Here is a 16,446-nt window from a genome sequence, read left to right as displayed (position 1 = left end):
TGTTTTGTCCCAATACACACAAAGGGAATAAACATGTGTATAGCAAAACATGTGTTAATGCAATACGTTTCGTGAGAAATACATGATTTCCTGGAGAAATATCAAGGGTGCCAACAATTTCGGCCATGACTGTATATGAACAAAGCATATCCCACTATAATGTATCTCAATCCAGAGCGCTAAGTGTCATTTCTGTTTGTGGTTTTATTCCTTTGTGCTATAAGAATGTTTTAACTAAAAAAAAAGTAACTATGTAACTGGGAAGATATTCTAGAAACAAAAAACACAGAAGAACATTGGGTGTACTTTAAGAATGTTTTTAACTATTGCCATTAGCATAAATCACTTCTGAAAAGTTTTCCAGACACCAAGAGAAAAATGGTGACAGGGGAGGGACCTCCAGCAGATACATAGTATCAGCTCTGTTTCTATGCACTGTGTGGAAGAGGGTGGAGTGTCTCTTCCTTCCAATCAGCTCTCAGAGCTCTCCTCACTGAGCTCTGCAGAGTGTAACTTCAGCTCTCCTTTTTTTTCTGAACTCTCAGACAGGCTTTATATATTCAGCAATTTGAACAGAAGTAGAGAAAAGAAGACAGCGGATAGACAGGTACCAGCCTGATGAAGGGGTCCTGTGAAGTGACATTCTCTCACTCTATCAATGGTTCCAGTCATTGGTCGCTGCAGCACCCACTTACTGATACAGCTACTATTCGGGAATGTGTGGTTTGGGAATAGTATGTTGGAAGTTTATATCTCATAAGACTTCCAATGTGAGATATACAGTAGTTTGTGTCTGTGCTCCTCTTAAAAAGCCATAATGAAAATCTGAAGTTCCCCATTTTGCTGATTGTACATTACACTGAACTGAATGAGGCAACAAGACACTATAGGTTGGCTTTGTAATGGTTCTGGCGATTGGGTACAGCTAAGAATTCTGGTAGGTATGTCTTGCCTCTGGTGTACTTTATTAATAGAAAAGGACAACCTGTAATACACTCATCCATTGTGCACACTTTCGTCCATTTCTCAGACATTTACTGATCACTTTCCTCCTACACTTCCCTCCTGCTTACCAATTATCTCCATATTCTGTATTCTTAAACCTATTTTCCAAGATTCTTGTGCTAGCTACACGTCTAACCTCATAACCTTTTGAGGAATGGACTCCCTTAGACCTCTGAAGGTATGAGTGGTATTTGTCACTAAGCCATCAGTAGCAGATCATTTAAGTCCTGTATTGTGAGGTAAGGCCTCCAAGAATTAGACATGTTTTCAAGTATATCCCACCGATGCTTGATCAGATTGAGATCTGGAGAGTTTGAAGGCCAAGTCAACAACTCAAACTTCTTGTGTTTCTCAAGCCATTCTTAAATTCATCATTGCTTCTGTGGTCCAGTTCTAAAGCTCACATGCCCATTGTAGGCACTTTTGGCTGTGGACACAGGTCAGCATGGACACCCTGGCTGGTCCCATACACTACAAACTGCGATGCAATGTGTTCGGATATCTACTGGTACCAGCATTAACTTATTCAGCAATTTGAGCTACTGTAGCCGTTCTATTGGATTGGAGTACATTAGCCAGCCTTCACTACCCATGTACATCAATGAGAATTGGCCGCCCATAACCTGTTTGCCAATTTTCTTTCCTTGCACCACTTTTGGGAGGTCCTGACCATGGCAGACCAGGAACATTCCACAAGAGCTGCAGTTTTGGAGTTTCTCTCACCCAGTTGTCTAGCCATTATAATTTGGCCTTTGTCAAAGTCACCCAATACTTACTCTTGCCCATTTTTTCTGCTTTCAACACAACAGCTTGTTCAATTGTTGCCTAATATATCCCACCCACTTCCAGATGCCATTGCAACGAGATAATCAATGTTTGTATCAAACCTTGCCTGATTGCCTACAGACATTGCATGGCTCAATCCTGCTATATAGCAGCAGCAATGCAATGACAGGTGTGTTCTCTAATGAACCACTACTGCTCTGGTCATAGCCATTATCACAGCCTCCAGACCTCCCAAAACCACAATGTTGCTGGACATGCAGTCCTGGCATGCCACCATGTTTACCAACCTATTCAGCGGAATTTGTAGAGATGTACAAGTTACTAAAAAAACAACAAACATACATACATACACACCTCTACTCTGCAGCATCATTGCAATGCTGCAGCTGTTTCCTGCCAGCTCTGAGACCAAGAACTAAGCGATCACATGCGGATTACTCAGTTCTCAGTCTTCTTGGAGCAGAGAACTGAGTGATTAGTGGTTATGTGATCGCTCACTGGAGTGCGCAATCACAGCTGGTTTCAGCTCTCGGCCGTTCGCCAAGAGCCAGAGCCAGCTGTCAGTCAGGCAGCTGGGTGGATCCTGACAATATGCTCTGGGTCTTTCCAGAGCCTGGAGATTCACAGGAATCTGTGGACGAAAGAACTACAAGCCTTGTCTGCCACTGCAGCAAATGGCTTGTACATCTGAATGACCTGAGAAGGTGCTGATGCATGTATTTATAGTTCATTCACAAGTCCTATAGCTTTCAAACTGACAGTCTGTACAGAGGCATGAGCTGAAAGCTGCAGAGCTAGTTTGCAGGAGCATGACACTGCACCAATGATCCACTGATCAGGGGTGCAATGCTTTGCAGGCTCCTGCGGGAAAAATGTCCATTATTTTTTTTTTCTGCAAAATTATGTGCATATATTATTTTTCCCAAAAGGTCAACTAAGCCTTTAGGTACCCCCATCATACCATGTTTCCCTTAAAGCAGTCCTCATAAGTACCAAGCTATTGAAATTGCTTTAAAAGCACCTTTGGAAGGTGAAGGGGATCCTAAAAACATGACCTGGTGGGGATACTTAAAGCGGAACCATACTCACCTCAGCTCCAGCAATGCAATGTCCTGGAATTCCCCACTAGCCTATGACATCTTCGAGTGGCCGGCTTCCGGTATTGAATGCCAGCCACTTTCACCAGCTAGGTGGAGATGATGTCACTCCTGCACAGTTTTGTCATATTTGGCATTATTATTACGATCATTATTCTAGGTACCTCTATAGTGCTATCAATTTACACAGCATTATAATAAAATGATATATTGTACAGTCACACCAGTCCCTGCCCTCAAGGAGTTTACAATCTAAGGTCTCTAACTCACATTCATGCATCTACTAGGGCCAATTTAGACAGGAGCCAATTAACCAACTAACATGTCTTTGGAGTGTGGTGGGAAACAAGAGTACTTGGAGGAAACCCACGCAGGCACAGGGAGAACATGCAAACTCCGTGCAAGCAGCGACATGGTTGGGATTTCAACTGACGACCCCAGTCTGCTAGGTGGAAGGGCTAACCACTGCCTATTGCCAGATCTTTACGGTGAGCTGCGCTTGCGCGGCTCGCTGTACAGGGTTGGACAGGCAAGTAGGTAATTTTAATCCAGAAGTGACAAAGCATGTCTCTTTTTCATTAAAAATCCAGCCTGTTCACCAATTTTCTCGTACTACCACTTTAAGTAGTAAGGTAGTGAGTGAGTTGAGAACCACTGATCTACATGGTCAGAAACAATTTGTGACAAATGGATTCATGGAGGAGCTCTGAAAAGTGATATCTTTTAACAGGAATGTAACCAGATTTGTGTTTGATGCGGTTATGATTACTTAGGAGTCGGAAGCCTGTATGGGCCCATCAACATGAGTTCAAGCACTTAAAACAGCAGTGACTATCCCTTCCTAAAGTTATTCTCAAACCAAATCTAAATAAGATCTTGTATCATTGTAAATGGTTCTTTTTAAAGCGCCAAGAAATATAAAGTGTGCTAGCAATAACAATGTTGAATACTGGGGTGAATATGTGACTTACCATAAGCTGAAAGTGCTCTTTTGTTTCCCTCTTTATTACATCTCTCCTTCAGTGGCCTCGCTGTTGTTTTTTATGCCCTCATCACCATTATTACTGCCAATTTTCAACACAGCTCAACTTATTAAGTGCCTCACCCAGTGCTCCTTGACCTGAGATTTATTCTATCAAGCAGCAATTGCTAATTCAGATTAAAAACAATACCAGGTACAAAAGAACAGTGTACAAGAACGGAGTGTTCTTGTATAAAGGTTTTAAAAGCTTGGTAGATGTAATCAGCTCTTTTCTTTCTTTTCTGTTAATGCCGTGAAACCTGGCAAAGTGGACACAGAGCCCCAAATGGTAAATGTTAAATAAAAACCATTTGAGGGCCTAGGGTGGACGCTATTCCTGACAACAAATGTTTTCAAAAGTTTTACTTCCTGAAAAATGTTTGGCATTTACGATAGACTCCTTCAAACTGAACACAAATACCATTTCATATTGACTGTCATATAGGAGTGTTGAGAAATATAAAACTAACTTTGAATGCATTTCACAGCATAATTGTTTCAACACGCTGCATGAGTTCATCAGGACTAAAAGTGCTTTACTGTTAATTTTTGCTTGTATAAAGGTTTTAAAAGCTTGGTAGATGTAATCAGCTCTTTTCTTTCTTTTTTGTTATTGCAGTGAAACCTGGCAAAGTGGACACAGAGCCCCAAATGGTAAATGTTAAATAAAAAACAATTTGAGGGCCTAGGGTGGACGCTACTCCTGACAACAAATGTTTTCAAAAGTTTTGCTTCCTGAAAATGTTTGGCATTTACGATAGACTCCTTCAAACTGAACACAAATACCATTTCATATTGACTGTCATGTAGGAGTATTGAGAAATATAAAATTAACTTTGAATGTAGTTCACAGCATAATTGTTTCAACACGCTGCATGAGTTCATCAGGACTAAAAGTGCTTTGCTGTTAATTTTCGTTTGTCTAGTGCATCTTGCTACAGTGTCCAATAATAGTCAGCTAACATTGATGGAATACAATTGTCCTGATACAGTTTTTCCATTGTGGCAATATCCTGGTGAAACCTTTGATCATGTTCCTCACTGACGGCACCTAGATTTTCAGGAAAGAAGTCCAAGTGTGAATGCAGAAAATGATTCTCTAGTGACAAGCACTTCATAGTCTTTGTCAGGAACCATCGAGACGCATGGGTCTACACATGCGTAGGTGTCTGTCAAGACATGCAGGTAGTAGGGCACTAGGACCCAGGCGCACCCGTCGTCTATGACATTACTGGGCAGGCACTAGGACCTAGGCTACGCCTGTCAGGTGCAGGGCGGGCTACTTAAACCAGCCCTGCACAGACACTTGTTGCTGAATGGTCTTTGCGTATCCTGTTGCCTGTGTTGCGAGTACTCTGATCTGGATTATCTGACCTTGTTGCCTTCTCCTGTCCTGACCCCTTGGCTTGCCTGACTCTGCTCCTGGATTCTCCCTTATAGATCTGATCTTCTGGTATTGACCCTGCGTGTGACCCGACTATCCCTTGCCTACCGTCTTGTACCGCACCGACCCGCTAGTTACCGACACGGCCTGTTTGACTCTGATCTTGCTCATCCATCCATCCATCCCTCAGGGATCCCCAGGCTCCCTCACATCAGACTCTTAACCCACAGGAGCCTCTGGCAGACCTCTGGTAGAGATACCCGGTAGCTGCGACCTGGTCCCGGAACGCTCCAAGTCCATCCCCACCATCAGGGGCCCTGGTGAACAAGTGTTCCGGTACTTAGACTCCGCACTCTGGGGAGGCTCTATCAGGGGACTGATAGAGGTGCTGTCAGGTGGTCCGTTACAGTCTTGTAACTGTACGGAAATTTTAAACCAGCGTAATGAAGTGCTCCGTAGTTGTGGAGAAAACTCTCAACGACATCCTTGAATGCTTTCCAGGTGATTTTCTCCAGCCCCATTAACAGATCTTCAAACTGCTTGTCACTGATGATGTCTCTGATCAGTGGACAAACAAAAATGCCTTCTCTAGTCTTGAAATCAGTTAATCTGGTTAATACCGGTCTCAAAAAATGAAAACCTTCACCTTCTGTTAATTGCTTTCACAAAATCTTTCATCAAACTGAGTTTGATCTGAAGAGAAGACTAAAACATCTTTGTCAGGTCAACAAAAGGTTCTTCTGGTCTGGAACCAAATTCTTTCAGAGTGGCCATTTCTGTTTAATGTAATGCAACTCTCTTGCATGTCTGTCCCATTTGCTGTGAAACAAAAGTATTTGGTATAACCCAACCTTTTTCAACTTGGATGCCATGGCACCCCGGGTGCCTTCTGAGTTGTTCAGGGGTGTTTTGGCAAAATGCCTAAAAAAGTGCCCCAAATCTCCAAAAAATTTTTTACAAGTCAGTGGGTGATCAAGCATGCCTTTTTGTTACACATAGCTTTAAGTTTTCATTGTGCATCATTAGCACCTTGGGCCAGCTGCTAGCGCTCTAACCACTTATGGAGTCATTGGTTGATAAGGAGGACATTGGGCACCTGCACAGCATCCTTTCTTGCCCCTCCCCTGCCCCTCTCCATCACAGAACTGGGGTCATGTTAGCTGAGTAAGTGAGAAAAACTGAAGAAGAGAAATGCTGGAATACTACCTTGTAGCCAGTACAAAGATGTATTTGCTTTGTAAGAATAAATTACCTATATTGTTGGGTGTCCGATGAGAGTGGATGATACTGCATTTTGTTAAATAATTAGTTTAGTTTTTGAAATTTTAGAATGGGTTGTCCCGGAAACAAATGTAAACAAGACATCATGACACAGTAAAATCCATCCTATTAACCACTTGCCCTCCAGAGGATTTTCCCCCTTTTCCTGACCAGGCCATTTTTTGCTTTACGGCGCTCTGTTACTTTAACTGACAATTGCGGGGTTATGCAACGCTGCAGCCAAATGAAATTTACGTCCTTTTTTTTCCCCACGAATTGAACTTTCTGGTATTTGATTGCCTGTGTTTTCTAATTTTTGCACTATAAAAAAAAAGACTGGCAATTTTGAGAAAAAAAACAATATCTTTGACTTTTTGCTATTAAACATGCCCAGTAAAAAAAATCAAACTTCGTCATAAATTTAGGCCAAAATGTATTCTGCTAGGTCTCTGCTAAAAAAAAAAAAATCCTAATACAGGTGTACCTCGGTTAACGTAATTTTTAGTTTATGAATTGAAATCCATTGAAAGCAATGCCTCGGTTTACGAATGTTTTTCGCAATATGAAGTATATGTCGGTGCCGATTTTTAAATGCAATTGCCGACTTTTTTTTTTCTTCACTATAGCTCACAGAATTAGCTGGAGTTAAAGAAGGAAGCTTTGTTTTAAGAAACTAAAAGGAAACATTGTTTCTTTTCACTTGGGGAAATAAACTAAAAGGAAACTTTCTTTTAGGGGGAAAGTGACAGCTGAATCTCTGAGCTACAGTATAGTGAAGAAACAAAAAGCGGTAATTACATTTAAATACCGGCACCATAATAATTTTAAAAGAAAACGGCGTGGGGGTTCCCCCCCCCATCCATAACAAGCCCTTTGGGTCTGGTATGGATTTTGAGGGGAACTCCCACCCCAAAATTAAAAAAAAATTAAAAACCGGAGTGGGGTCCCCCCAAAATCCATACTAGACCCTTATCAGAGCATGCAGCCTGGCAGGTCAGGAAAGGGGGGGGGACAAGCAAGCACCCCCCCCCCTCCTGAACCATACTAGGCCACATGCCCTCAACAAGGGGGGGGGCTTTGGAGCAGGCGGGGCTCCCCCCAAAGCACCTTGTCCCCATGTTGATGGGGACAAGGGCCTCTTCCCCACAACCCTGGCCGGTGGATTTGGGGGTCTGCGGGCTTATCGGAATCTGGAAGCCCTCTTTAACAAGCGGGCCCCCAGATCACAGCCCCCCCATGTTAATGAGTATGGGGTACATGGTCCCGATACTCATTCACAAAAAACAAGAAGTGTAGTGTGAAAAAGACAGGACACAGTCTTTGACAAGTCCTTTATTAAAAGAAAAAACTAGAAGTATGTCCCCCGAAGTAGATCCAACGTCAATCACGATGCCCACCGCTGCCCTGAAAAAAAGAATAAAAAAAAAGGCTCCGCTTCCGACTATGGCTCCCGCCGTCTGCCTGCTCCGGTGGTTTGACAGTTCTTAAATAGGTAAGGGACAGGGTCACCACGCATGTGACCCCACCCCATGTGACATTAATGATGTCACATGGGGCGGGGTCACTCGAGGGATGTCCCCGGATGGCCCCGCCCCTTACCTATTTAAGAACTGTTAAACCACCGGAGCAGGCAGACAGAGGGAGCCATCGTCGGAAGCGGAGCCTTTTTTTTTCTTTTTTATATGTCAGCGGGCATCGTGATTGACGTTGGATCTACTGCGGGGACATTCTTTTAATTTTCACTTTTATTTTATTTTTATGTATTTATTTCAGGTACTTATATAGCGCTGTAAATTTACACAGCGCTTTACAAATATATTGTACATTCACATCAGTCCCTAACCCTCAAGGGGTGTACAATCTAAGGTCCCTAACTCACATACATACATACACATACTAGGGCCAATTTAGACAGGATCCAATTCACCTACCAGCATGTCTTTGGAGTGTGGGAGGAGGCCGGAGTACCTGGAGGAAACCCACGCAGGCACAGGGAAAACATGCAAACTCCAGGCAGGTGGTGCCGTGGTTGCGATTCGAACCAACGACCCTAGTACTGCCAGGCGGAAGTGCTAACCATTTAGCCACTGTGATGCCCAGTACTTTTAATAAAAGACTTGTCAAAGACTGTGTCGTCTTTTTGCACACTACACTTTTCGTCTTTTGTGAATGAGTATCAAGACCACGTACCCCATACTCATTCACATGCGGGGGGGGGGGGGGGGGGGGCAGGATATGATAAGACATTTCATGTGGAGACACTGCACAGGTTCAATTTAGTGTGTATTGCTAGAATTCTCTTTTTCTTGGGAGAGTGCATGTGATCAGCACAGAGCCAATCAGCACTGCCCAGACAGAGGTCAGGGGCTGTACATCCCCCTGGAGCAGAAAGAAGACTTCTCATACAAGCTTTAACCAGTGCTCTGCTGGACACTGATAGAAGTCACAAGACTGCTCTAACTGCTGATGAGAAAAGGTATTTATCAGTTTATATTTACTAAAATAATTGCATTTCCATGTTCTGTGTACTGTGGGAGACCAGATATAGTGAATGCAGGGTCCTAGGAGACCAGATACAGCGAATGTAGGGTCCTGGGTTTAGTAACACTTTAAACAAAAAAAAATACTTTAGAATCGCAAAAGGTTGCCAAGTTCGCGTTATAGCTCAGCATCAAGAGCCAATAGTGTACCTCCTGAAGCATGTACTGCGCAACTACCCCTCTATGCTTTCTCTCCCATCAATGGCATACATATATCCACAGCAGGTTTAGGTCTGATTTGTGGCCAGAAAAAAACTTCTTCTCAGCACAATTGTTAAGCAGGTGAGTTGTATGCAATATCAAGATTTGCAAATCTGACTAGCATGTTCCTTCATAGTTTTAGGACATAATTACCTTGACACTGTAGTGCTTCCTACTTGGTTTGTAAGCCAACAAAAAAATATAACTAGACTTATTCATTTAGCTATAAAAAAAGAACTAAACTATTAGTGATGAAGTCAGATAATACAGCAACAAATGCAGTTCTGAAGGAAGAGAGCCACTTTGACATCAAGCATCTGCAATGAAGGTCAGTTCAACCTTGAGCAAACAAGTGATAAGCTACATGACTTTCAGTTAAACTCCAGGCCAACAGCTAAATACATTGATCAAAATACATAGGGGGTTGTTTTCAACACAACCCCCACATTCCCTGCGCTTTTCTGCATGTGCATTTACCTGCATTTGCAATGGGTTTTCAGTGCATTTCACTTGGATTTGCAGTGACATTTATAGAATATTTTTTATTTAATTGGATTTTTACTAAGTTAGTTTAATATGCATTTAAAGCGGTTCAAAATGCTGTAAAACCTTTTGTGTTCTGGTCCCCCTACAGCCCCCCTAAAGCCTAGTACACACAGGCCTAATGTCAGGCGGCATTGGCCGGTTCAATAGAAACCGTCTGAAATTCGGACCATGTGTATGGCAGCCAGTCCGACAGAAACTGGTCATTCGGTCGGCTTCTGCTGAGGGGGCATGACCGAAAACGGTCTGCAAATCGACTCCCAATCAGGGTTCTCCGCCAGTGGCTGAGAGTGCTAAATAGAGTGTTCTGGCGGGACCGTCCCCACTGTCAGAAGAGAATAGCAGAGCAGAGGAGATTGCTGTAATAACATTGGATAGTTAGTACAGCAGCTCCTTTTGAGCGGTCAGTTTTTTTCGCTTAGCACGCGGGGTTGAAAGAAAAATAACTAGTAGTGTGTACTAGGGATAATACTCGCCTGAGCCCGCTCTCAATCCAGGGATGTGCACAGAAGCCTCAGCTGTACTGGGTCTCTCCTCACTGGCTGAGACACAGTAGCAGGAGCCATTGGCTCTCCCTGCTGTCAATCACAGCCAGTGAGCTACTGAGGATAGAGTGGGGTCGCGGGGCGGACACACGGCTCTATGTGCCTTATTGAGGCATAGAGCTGGGCTCGAGAGTGAGCACACACCAGTGCCCTCATAGCAAGCGGCTTGCTAGTTGGGGCACTGGTCAAGGGGGAGGAACCAGGAACGCAGACAAGAGACCCGAGAAAGGGAGGATCAGGGCTTCTCTGTGCAAAATCATTACTCAGAGCAGATAAGTATGACATGTTTGTTAATTTAAAAAAAAAAACCAAAACAACAAGCCTTTAATATCACTTTACGTGTGTTCAGATGCGTTTACAGAGCATTTACATGCTTATAGATACAGAGATGAACAAGTTTTGTAAGTGCTTTTTCAGACTGTTTAGAATGTTAAATTCACCCTGCATGATCTGGGCACAGATTGACTTTATGGTCACTATCATAAACGTAACAACCCCTACTTGAACCATGGATTTGGATCTCTGCTGTTTTGAGAGTCCGTGAGCTACAGTAGCACAGATAGCAAGGTAAGATAACTGGAAGCTTGGAAGCTGCACATGGGCATGTCTGGACTTTCAAACAGGATAGTGATCTGAAACATACGGCCCAGAGAACCCTTGATGGCTACAGCAGAGAAAACTGAAAGTCTTGGAGTGGCCATCAAAATCTCCTGACAGCAACATCATTTAGGCCAGCCATAGATGGTTTGAATCCCGGACAGTTCAGCAGGGACCGGCTGAGATTTGAACCATATATGGGAAGGCTGACTGTGTCGATTGTTGTACAACTTGGGTACAACCAGCTTGTCAGATTTTACATGCGATTATTGCCAGCGGCTAATATAGCTGCTAACAGTAATCACTGTGTTCTCCCGGCAGGGATAACTCCCCCATCGGGTGAACACAATAGATCCACAGGAGGGATTCCCCCATCTGACCACTGACTGTGCTGATGGGGGAACCAATTGAATTTCTTTCCTGCAACCCGTGGTTGCAAGAAAGAAAACTGCATCATGTATGGGAGGCTTTAGTCACTGGTGAGATTTCAAACATGCAGTTCTTGCTGGATCACTCGATAACTTACAGCGTTTAATGTGAACTGTAAATAAAAGAAATATGGTTGGTCTAATCACTCATCTTTTCTTAAGAGAAGGTATCCTACAAATTCTGCTGTACCGGTACGGAAATTAAAATTCTGGACCGAAACGGAAAATTCAGGATGCACTTGGCCGAAAACCAAAATGGACATTTTTTTTTTTAACAAAAATATAATTTTCATATATATTCAGTGGTGTAAAATAATTTTTATTGCAAACCATGTCTGAAAGTATAAATATATATCACAGACACACATACATCCCACAGACCCGTCAGTATATCTGCTTGCCCGTACATCCTGTACGAGCAAGACGATACACTCTGACAAGAAAATTCAAAGAACTACCACAGCGCTCACAGCGTCGTGGTAGTTCATTCAGAACTACAAGCTGATAGCCGCTAAGGCTGTTGGGACTTGTAGTTGTCTCATTTACAAAATACTGTGTATGAGTGATGCAGCCGGGCGGGCAGAGCCCCACATGGCCATGGGTTTGTTTTTTTTTTTATTTTGACAGCTAGCGGAAGGAGAAGATCCCCCACTAGCTGTCAAACCAGGGAAGCGGGGCCAATCGTTTCATAAGATATTACACCCTGAATATGGGTGCAACAAGTAATATGTTGTGATGTTGTGAAAGGTGAAAATCATTACAGCCACATTTTTTTTTGTCTATCAGCAAAACAACCACTATTTTCAGCTGATATATTTGTGCACTGCTAGTTACCGCCATTGTAGCCAGCCAAGAAAATGACCAAGATAACCAAACTAGCCACTGGGGAACTCTTTCCATGTTCCCATCTCTTTATAGCCAAAAAGGTATAAACATGCACAATAATCCCAATGTGCATACTTGGAACGCAAACCTTCATAAGAGCTTGTCGCAGGCAGACTGTAACTGCGCATCAAATCTTTGTCTTACGTTTATGTGTACTGTTCAGGACAATCACATGAAAGTTATCTGCTTGGCATTCTGTGTCTATTGAGCCAGAAATTCTATTCCATTATGCTAGGTTCAAAAGAAACGCATCAACTATAAATAAACCTCTTTTATGACAATTCTACCTTGAATGGCATGTCATTTTTCATTAATGATCTCTCATTCTCAAATGCATTTCATTTCTGCTGCCGCTCTGTAAATTTGTTTCTCATGCTTTTTCAAGTCTAAAAGGCAAGCTAAAGAGCCCTAGACATTCTGTCTATTCCTATTGAAACATTGCTCACCTTCACCTACACAGCAAGGAAAAAGAAAAAAAAAAAGAAAAAAAAAGGAAAGGAAAAAAGGAAAGGAAAGCAACCTACTCTATTACAGAAAGCACGTGTCATCTTAAGATAGGCAGCCACAACTTGATCCCTGCAGGAATATGCACATATTCTACAGAAAGCTTGATATTTCTTCTTATTCAGTTTGGCTCACTTACATGTACGTAAACCCTAAGGCTCTATTCACACATTGTGTGGTGACAGACATTCTGCTGCATTGAAAAGCACCCGTCACCGCAAGGACACATAGCAAACAATTGTCTTCTGTGTGTCCCATTCACACTGCAACACAGCCTGAAGCCGTGTTGTGGCGTAAAGGAAAAAAAAAGGTAACAGATTCCTCAATCCACACAAAAAAAACATGGATGCAGGAAATCCCCACTTGCTGGGATATTGTTTTCTGACAGTGGTACCTGCCGCTGTCAGAAGTCACTGACCAGTGTCCGCACCTTGGCTGCAGCCGCTGAGTGATGGAAAATTTTCCAACATGTCCCCTGCTGGACTAGACAAATTTGAATCGGTGTATGGCAAGCTTAACAGCGAACCTCTCTTATTTGCTCTTTTTTGTCTGTTAAGTACCCGCTCCCCCCTGCCCCCAAAAAATGGAAAATGTGGCAGTGGAGGGGAGAGGAGGCAAACGAGTGGAACTTCCCCTTTTGGGCGAAGTTCCGCTTTAAGATGAACAATGACAGAATGTGGGTATTGGTAACACAATGTAAGTTTGATGTATTTTTTCACCACAGAAAATCAATTAAATTAACTAATCCTCTAATCCAGGGGTGTTCAACCCACAACCCCAGAGTTTAGCATGCAGCCCAGGCTCATCTGGAGAGAAGCCAACACAAACAAGCCAAGCCCATGAACGGCTGTAGGGACGCCGAGGATGCCATGCAAACAAAGCAGTTGAGGCAGCCTACATTGACAAGCCAGGAAAAATACACGTCTGGAGGCATACAGGGCTGCCATGTTTGCAATAGCACTGGCAGCAGGGAATGCAGGGGCTCCATGTAAATGCTGTCCCCTCCAGATCTCAATTGCCAGAATCATTGGGTGAAACCTGCTGACAATCTGGTGATGTGTCTAATCACAGCACAGGTCAGGAAGTACATCATGATGCCTGGCTGTGTCGACCGATAGCAGTAAATGTACTGTTAACGGGCAGCAAGTGGTTAAAGCAAATTTGTAATTTTCCCATTTAGACAGAGTAACTGGTTTACTGAATATTAGACACACTGTGGTGCCCATGAATGCCTTCCTGACACTTCAAGCGCTCTCTACACTGTAAAAACCTAGCAATTCCTGGTATGGGGAAAAGTCCAGATTCTCTTTTCTGTCTCTCCCTGTGCAGGCTTGATGCCCAAAGGGCTAAATGTGTATTGGATGGGATAGATTGCTAGACCTGTGTAAGCTCCAACTAAGACCCAGCTTAGAGCTTATGCAACAATTTTGGGGGCTCTGGTATGCGAACAGAGTTGCAGTGGAGCAGAATGAGCTCCCTGAAATCCTGGCATGGTGCAACAGGATTCTCAAAGCTGTGTAGCTCAGGAAGCACAGATTGCATGTGCCCAGGTCCAGCTAAAAATGGCAGCCACACATGCACATCATCATGCTTGCCCACCACGCCGGACGTCTGGCTCCATCACTGCAATTTGTCACCCCATAGGGAAACACTGCTTGGAAGACTGCCACACTGTTTCACCTATCAAGGGGGGCGTACCCTGCAGGACTTTTAGGGACTTGACTCCCTACCAGGGGGTACCAACCGGCAGACATTACAGGCCGTTCCCACTCCTGTATGCTGGCCATAGCAAAAAAAAAAAAAAAAAAACAGATAAAGACCACCTATGCCCCAGAAGGGGTGTAAAGAACAAGAAAAAAAGTCATGGGAACAAAGCCCACAACAGAGATGTTCAAAGAGATCGAGACACATCCATCACCTAAAGACACTAGCTAAAAAGTGATGCTTAGCTGAGCAGTTATGAGTTGAACCTGGGCGAGGATTCTTGCCTTTTTTTTGGCCAGTGCACCTGAATGTGGCAGCATAACCCAAGTATTTATGAATATGAACTCCTTTGTGTTCTGTGATGTATGATTAAAAAACGACAGTCTCTTTAAGAGACCCTGTAACCAACTTAAAAAAAATGCATGTAAAAGTATAGAAAATAATTTAATGCTTTCTTCCAGTATTTTCTTTTTCAATAATTATGATTTTTTTTTCACAAGCAATGTGCCTCTGAGCTTGTTATCAATTCTACTTTAGGAAATTCAATTCCCTACCAAAGTCCCCTCTCCCCTTGCATGTCAAAGCCCTTTTCTCTTCTAGAAGTGTCTAACTATAGTCTGTGCTGGCACAGCTCCTCCACCTCTTACATGACTCTTTTTGAAAGCTGGGCAATGCAATAGAGTGTCACTTGAGTGAAAGCATTAGGTCTGCTGGGGCTGATGACATCTCATTCAGGATGGCAGCACTCAGCAGCATTCTCAGTGCTTTTGGATGTGTACAAAAGGCCGGCTTTTACAGAAAAATAACATATATAAAATGCTAAGTGCACATATAACCTTATAGGCAAACTGTTGTTGAAATAAATTGTCTGGCAAAAGGGTCTCTTCAAGAGAGGTCAAACTTATGGCTGGCCCCCTGACCATAGTGATGGTCAAGAGCAATTCATTCTCTTCTGCCCTGGAGAAGAGCTCCGTAAATGTAATCCGATAAAAACAGCTAGGAAACCTGACTTTTTACATATTCCTTGCTTACCTTCAGTGCTTTTAACTGGGCATGTGCCTTGTCTCTCTCTCGCTTCAATTTGTTAATGTCATCCTTTTCTGAGAGATCACATGACTGCATCTGCACAAATAAAATACGTTGCATTACAGAACTCATACTACATACTGTACTGTAGCCAAATTGTTGATTAGGAAATGATATGCATTCCAGTATTACAGACCCTTCACATCAACTTAAAGCTTTACTAAACCCACAACAGTAAAATCAGTCTGTATATGCAGTAAAGCATGCTTGTTATACTCACTGTGGAACCTAAGGGGTTAATCCTCTGCACTGTGTAAAAAGGATGTTTGATCCTGTCTTCTCTGATCCTTCCCTTCTTCTACTGTCCCCAATCCATATGCTGATAGAACAGGACCTTGGGGACAAGCTGCACATGCTCAGTTTGGTGTGCATTGCTAGAGAGTTATTTGTTTTCTTGACAGAGTTCATGTGATCAGCACAGGGCCCATCAGCACTGCCCAAACAGAGGGTCAGGAGTCCAGCAGCCTCATAGGACAATCAGGGGTGAATGAAAACTCCTCCTACAAGCTTTAACCAGAGCTCTACTGGACACTGATAGAAGTTACAAGACTGCTCTAGCTGCTGATGAGGTATTTATCAGTTTATATTTACTAAAATGATTGCATTTCTATGTTCTGTGTAATGTGGGAGACCAGATATAGCGAAGGCTGGGTCAGGGGTTTAGTAACACTTTAAACTTCATTCACAGAAAATGTACTTACATTACATGCAGGAATGCATGCCATTTTCCATTTTTTATTGATTTTATAAATAAAAACATCACAATAAAAGCAGTTAAAACTTGGTGAAATGTTAAAATTATAAACAGAATAATTGCAGGGTGTGCTTTAGGTAAAGTTGCCAGGTTGTAACCCTTGAAA

General features: G+C 42.9%; 1 protein-coding gene across 3 annotated transcripts in view; it reads right to left on the bottom strand.

The window, feature by feature from the left end:
- Window positions 1–16,446, bottom strand: part of STXBP4 (syntaxin binding protein 4) — a 222,179-nt gene that overhangs the window by 143,101 nt on the left and 62,632 nt on the right. For all 3 annotated transcript variants that reach the window (XM_089673286.1, XM_089673287.1, XM_089673288.1), the window contains exon 10: window positions 15,533–15,622. In XM_089673286.1, the coding sequence (XP_089529412.1) occupies window positions 15,533–15,622 (90 nt within the window). The remainder of the gene's footprint in view (window positions 1–15,532; window positions 15,623–16,446) is intronic.

The sequence above is a fragment of the Staurois parvus genome, unplaced genomic scaffold (genome assembly GCF_062004578.1).
Source record: "Staurois parvus isolate SC_StPar_1 unplaced genomic scaffold, SC_StPar_1.0 ptg000137l, whole genome shotgun sequence".
NCBI classification, from domain to species: Eukaryota; Metazoa; Chordata; class Amphibia; order Anura; family Ranidae; genus Staurois; species Staurois parvus.
Note: the sequence above shows the minus strand (reverse complement) of the source record. Positions and strands in the feature narration are given on the sequence as shown.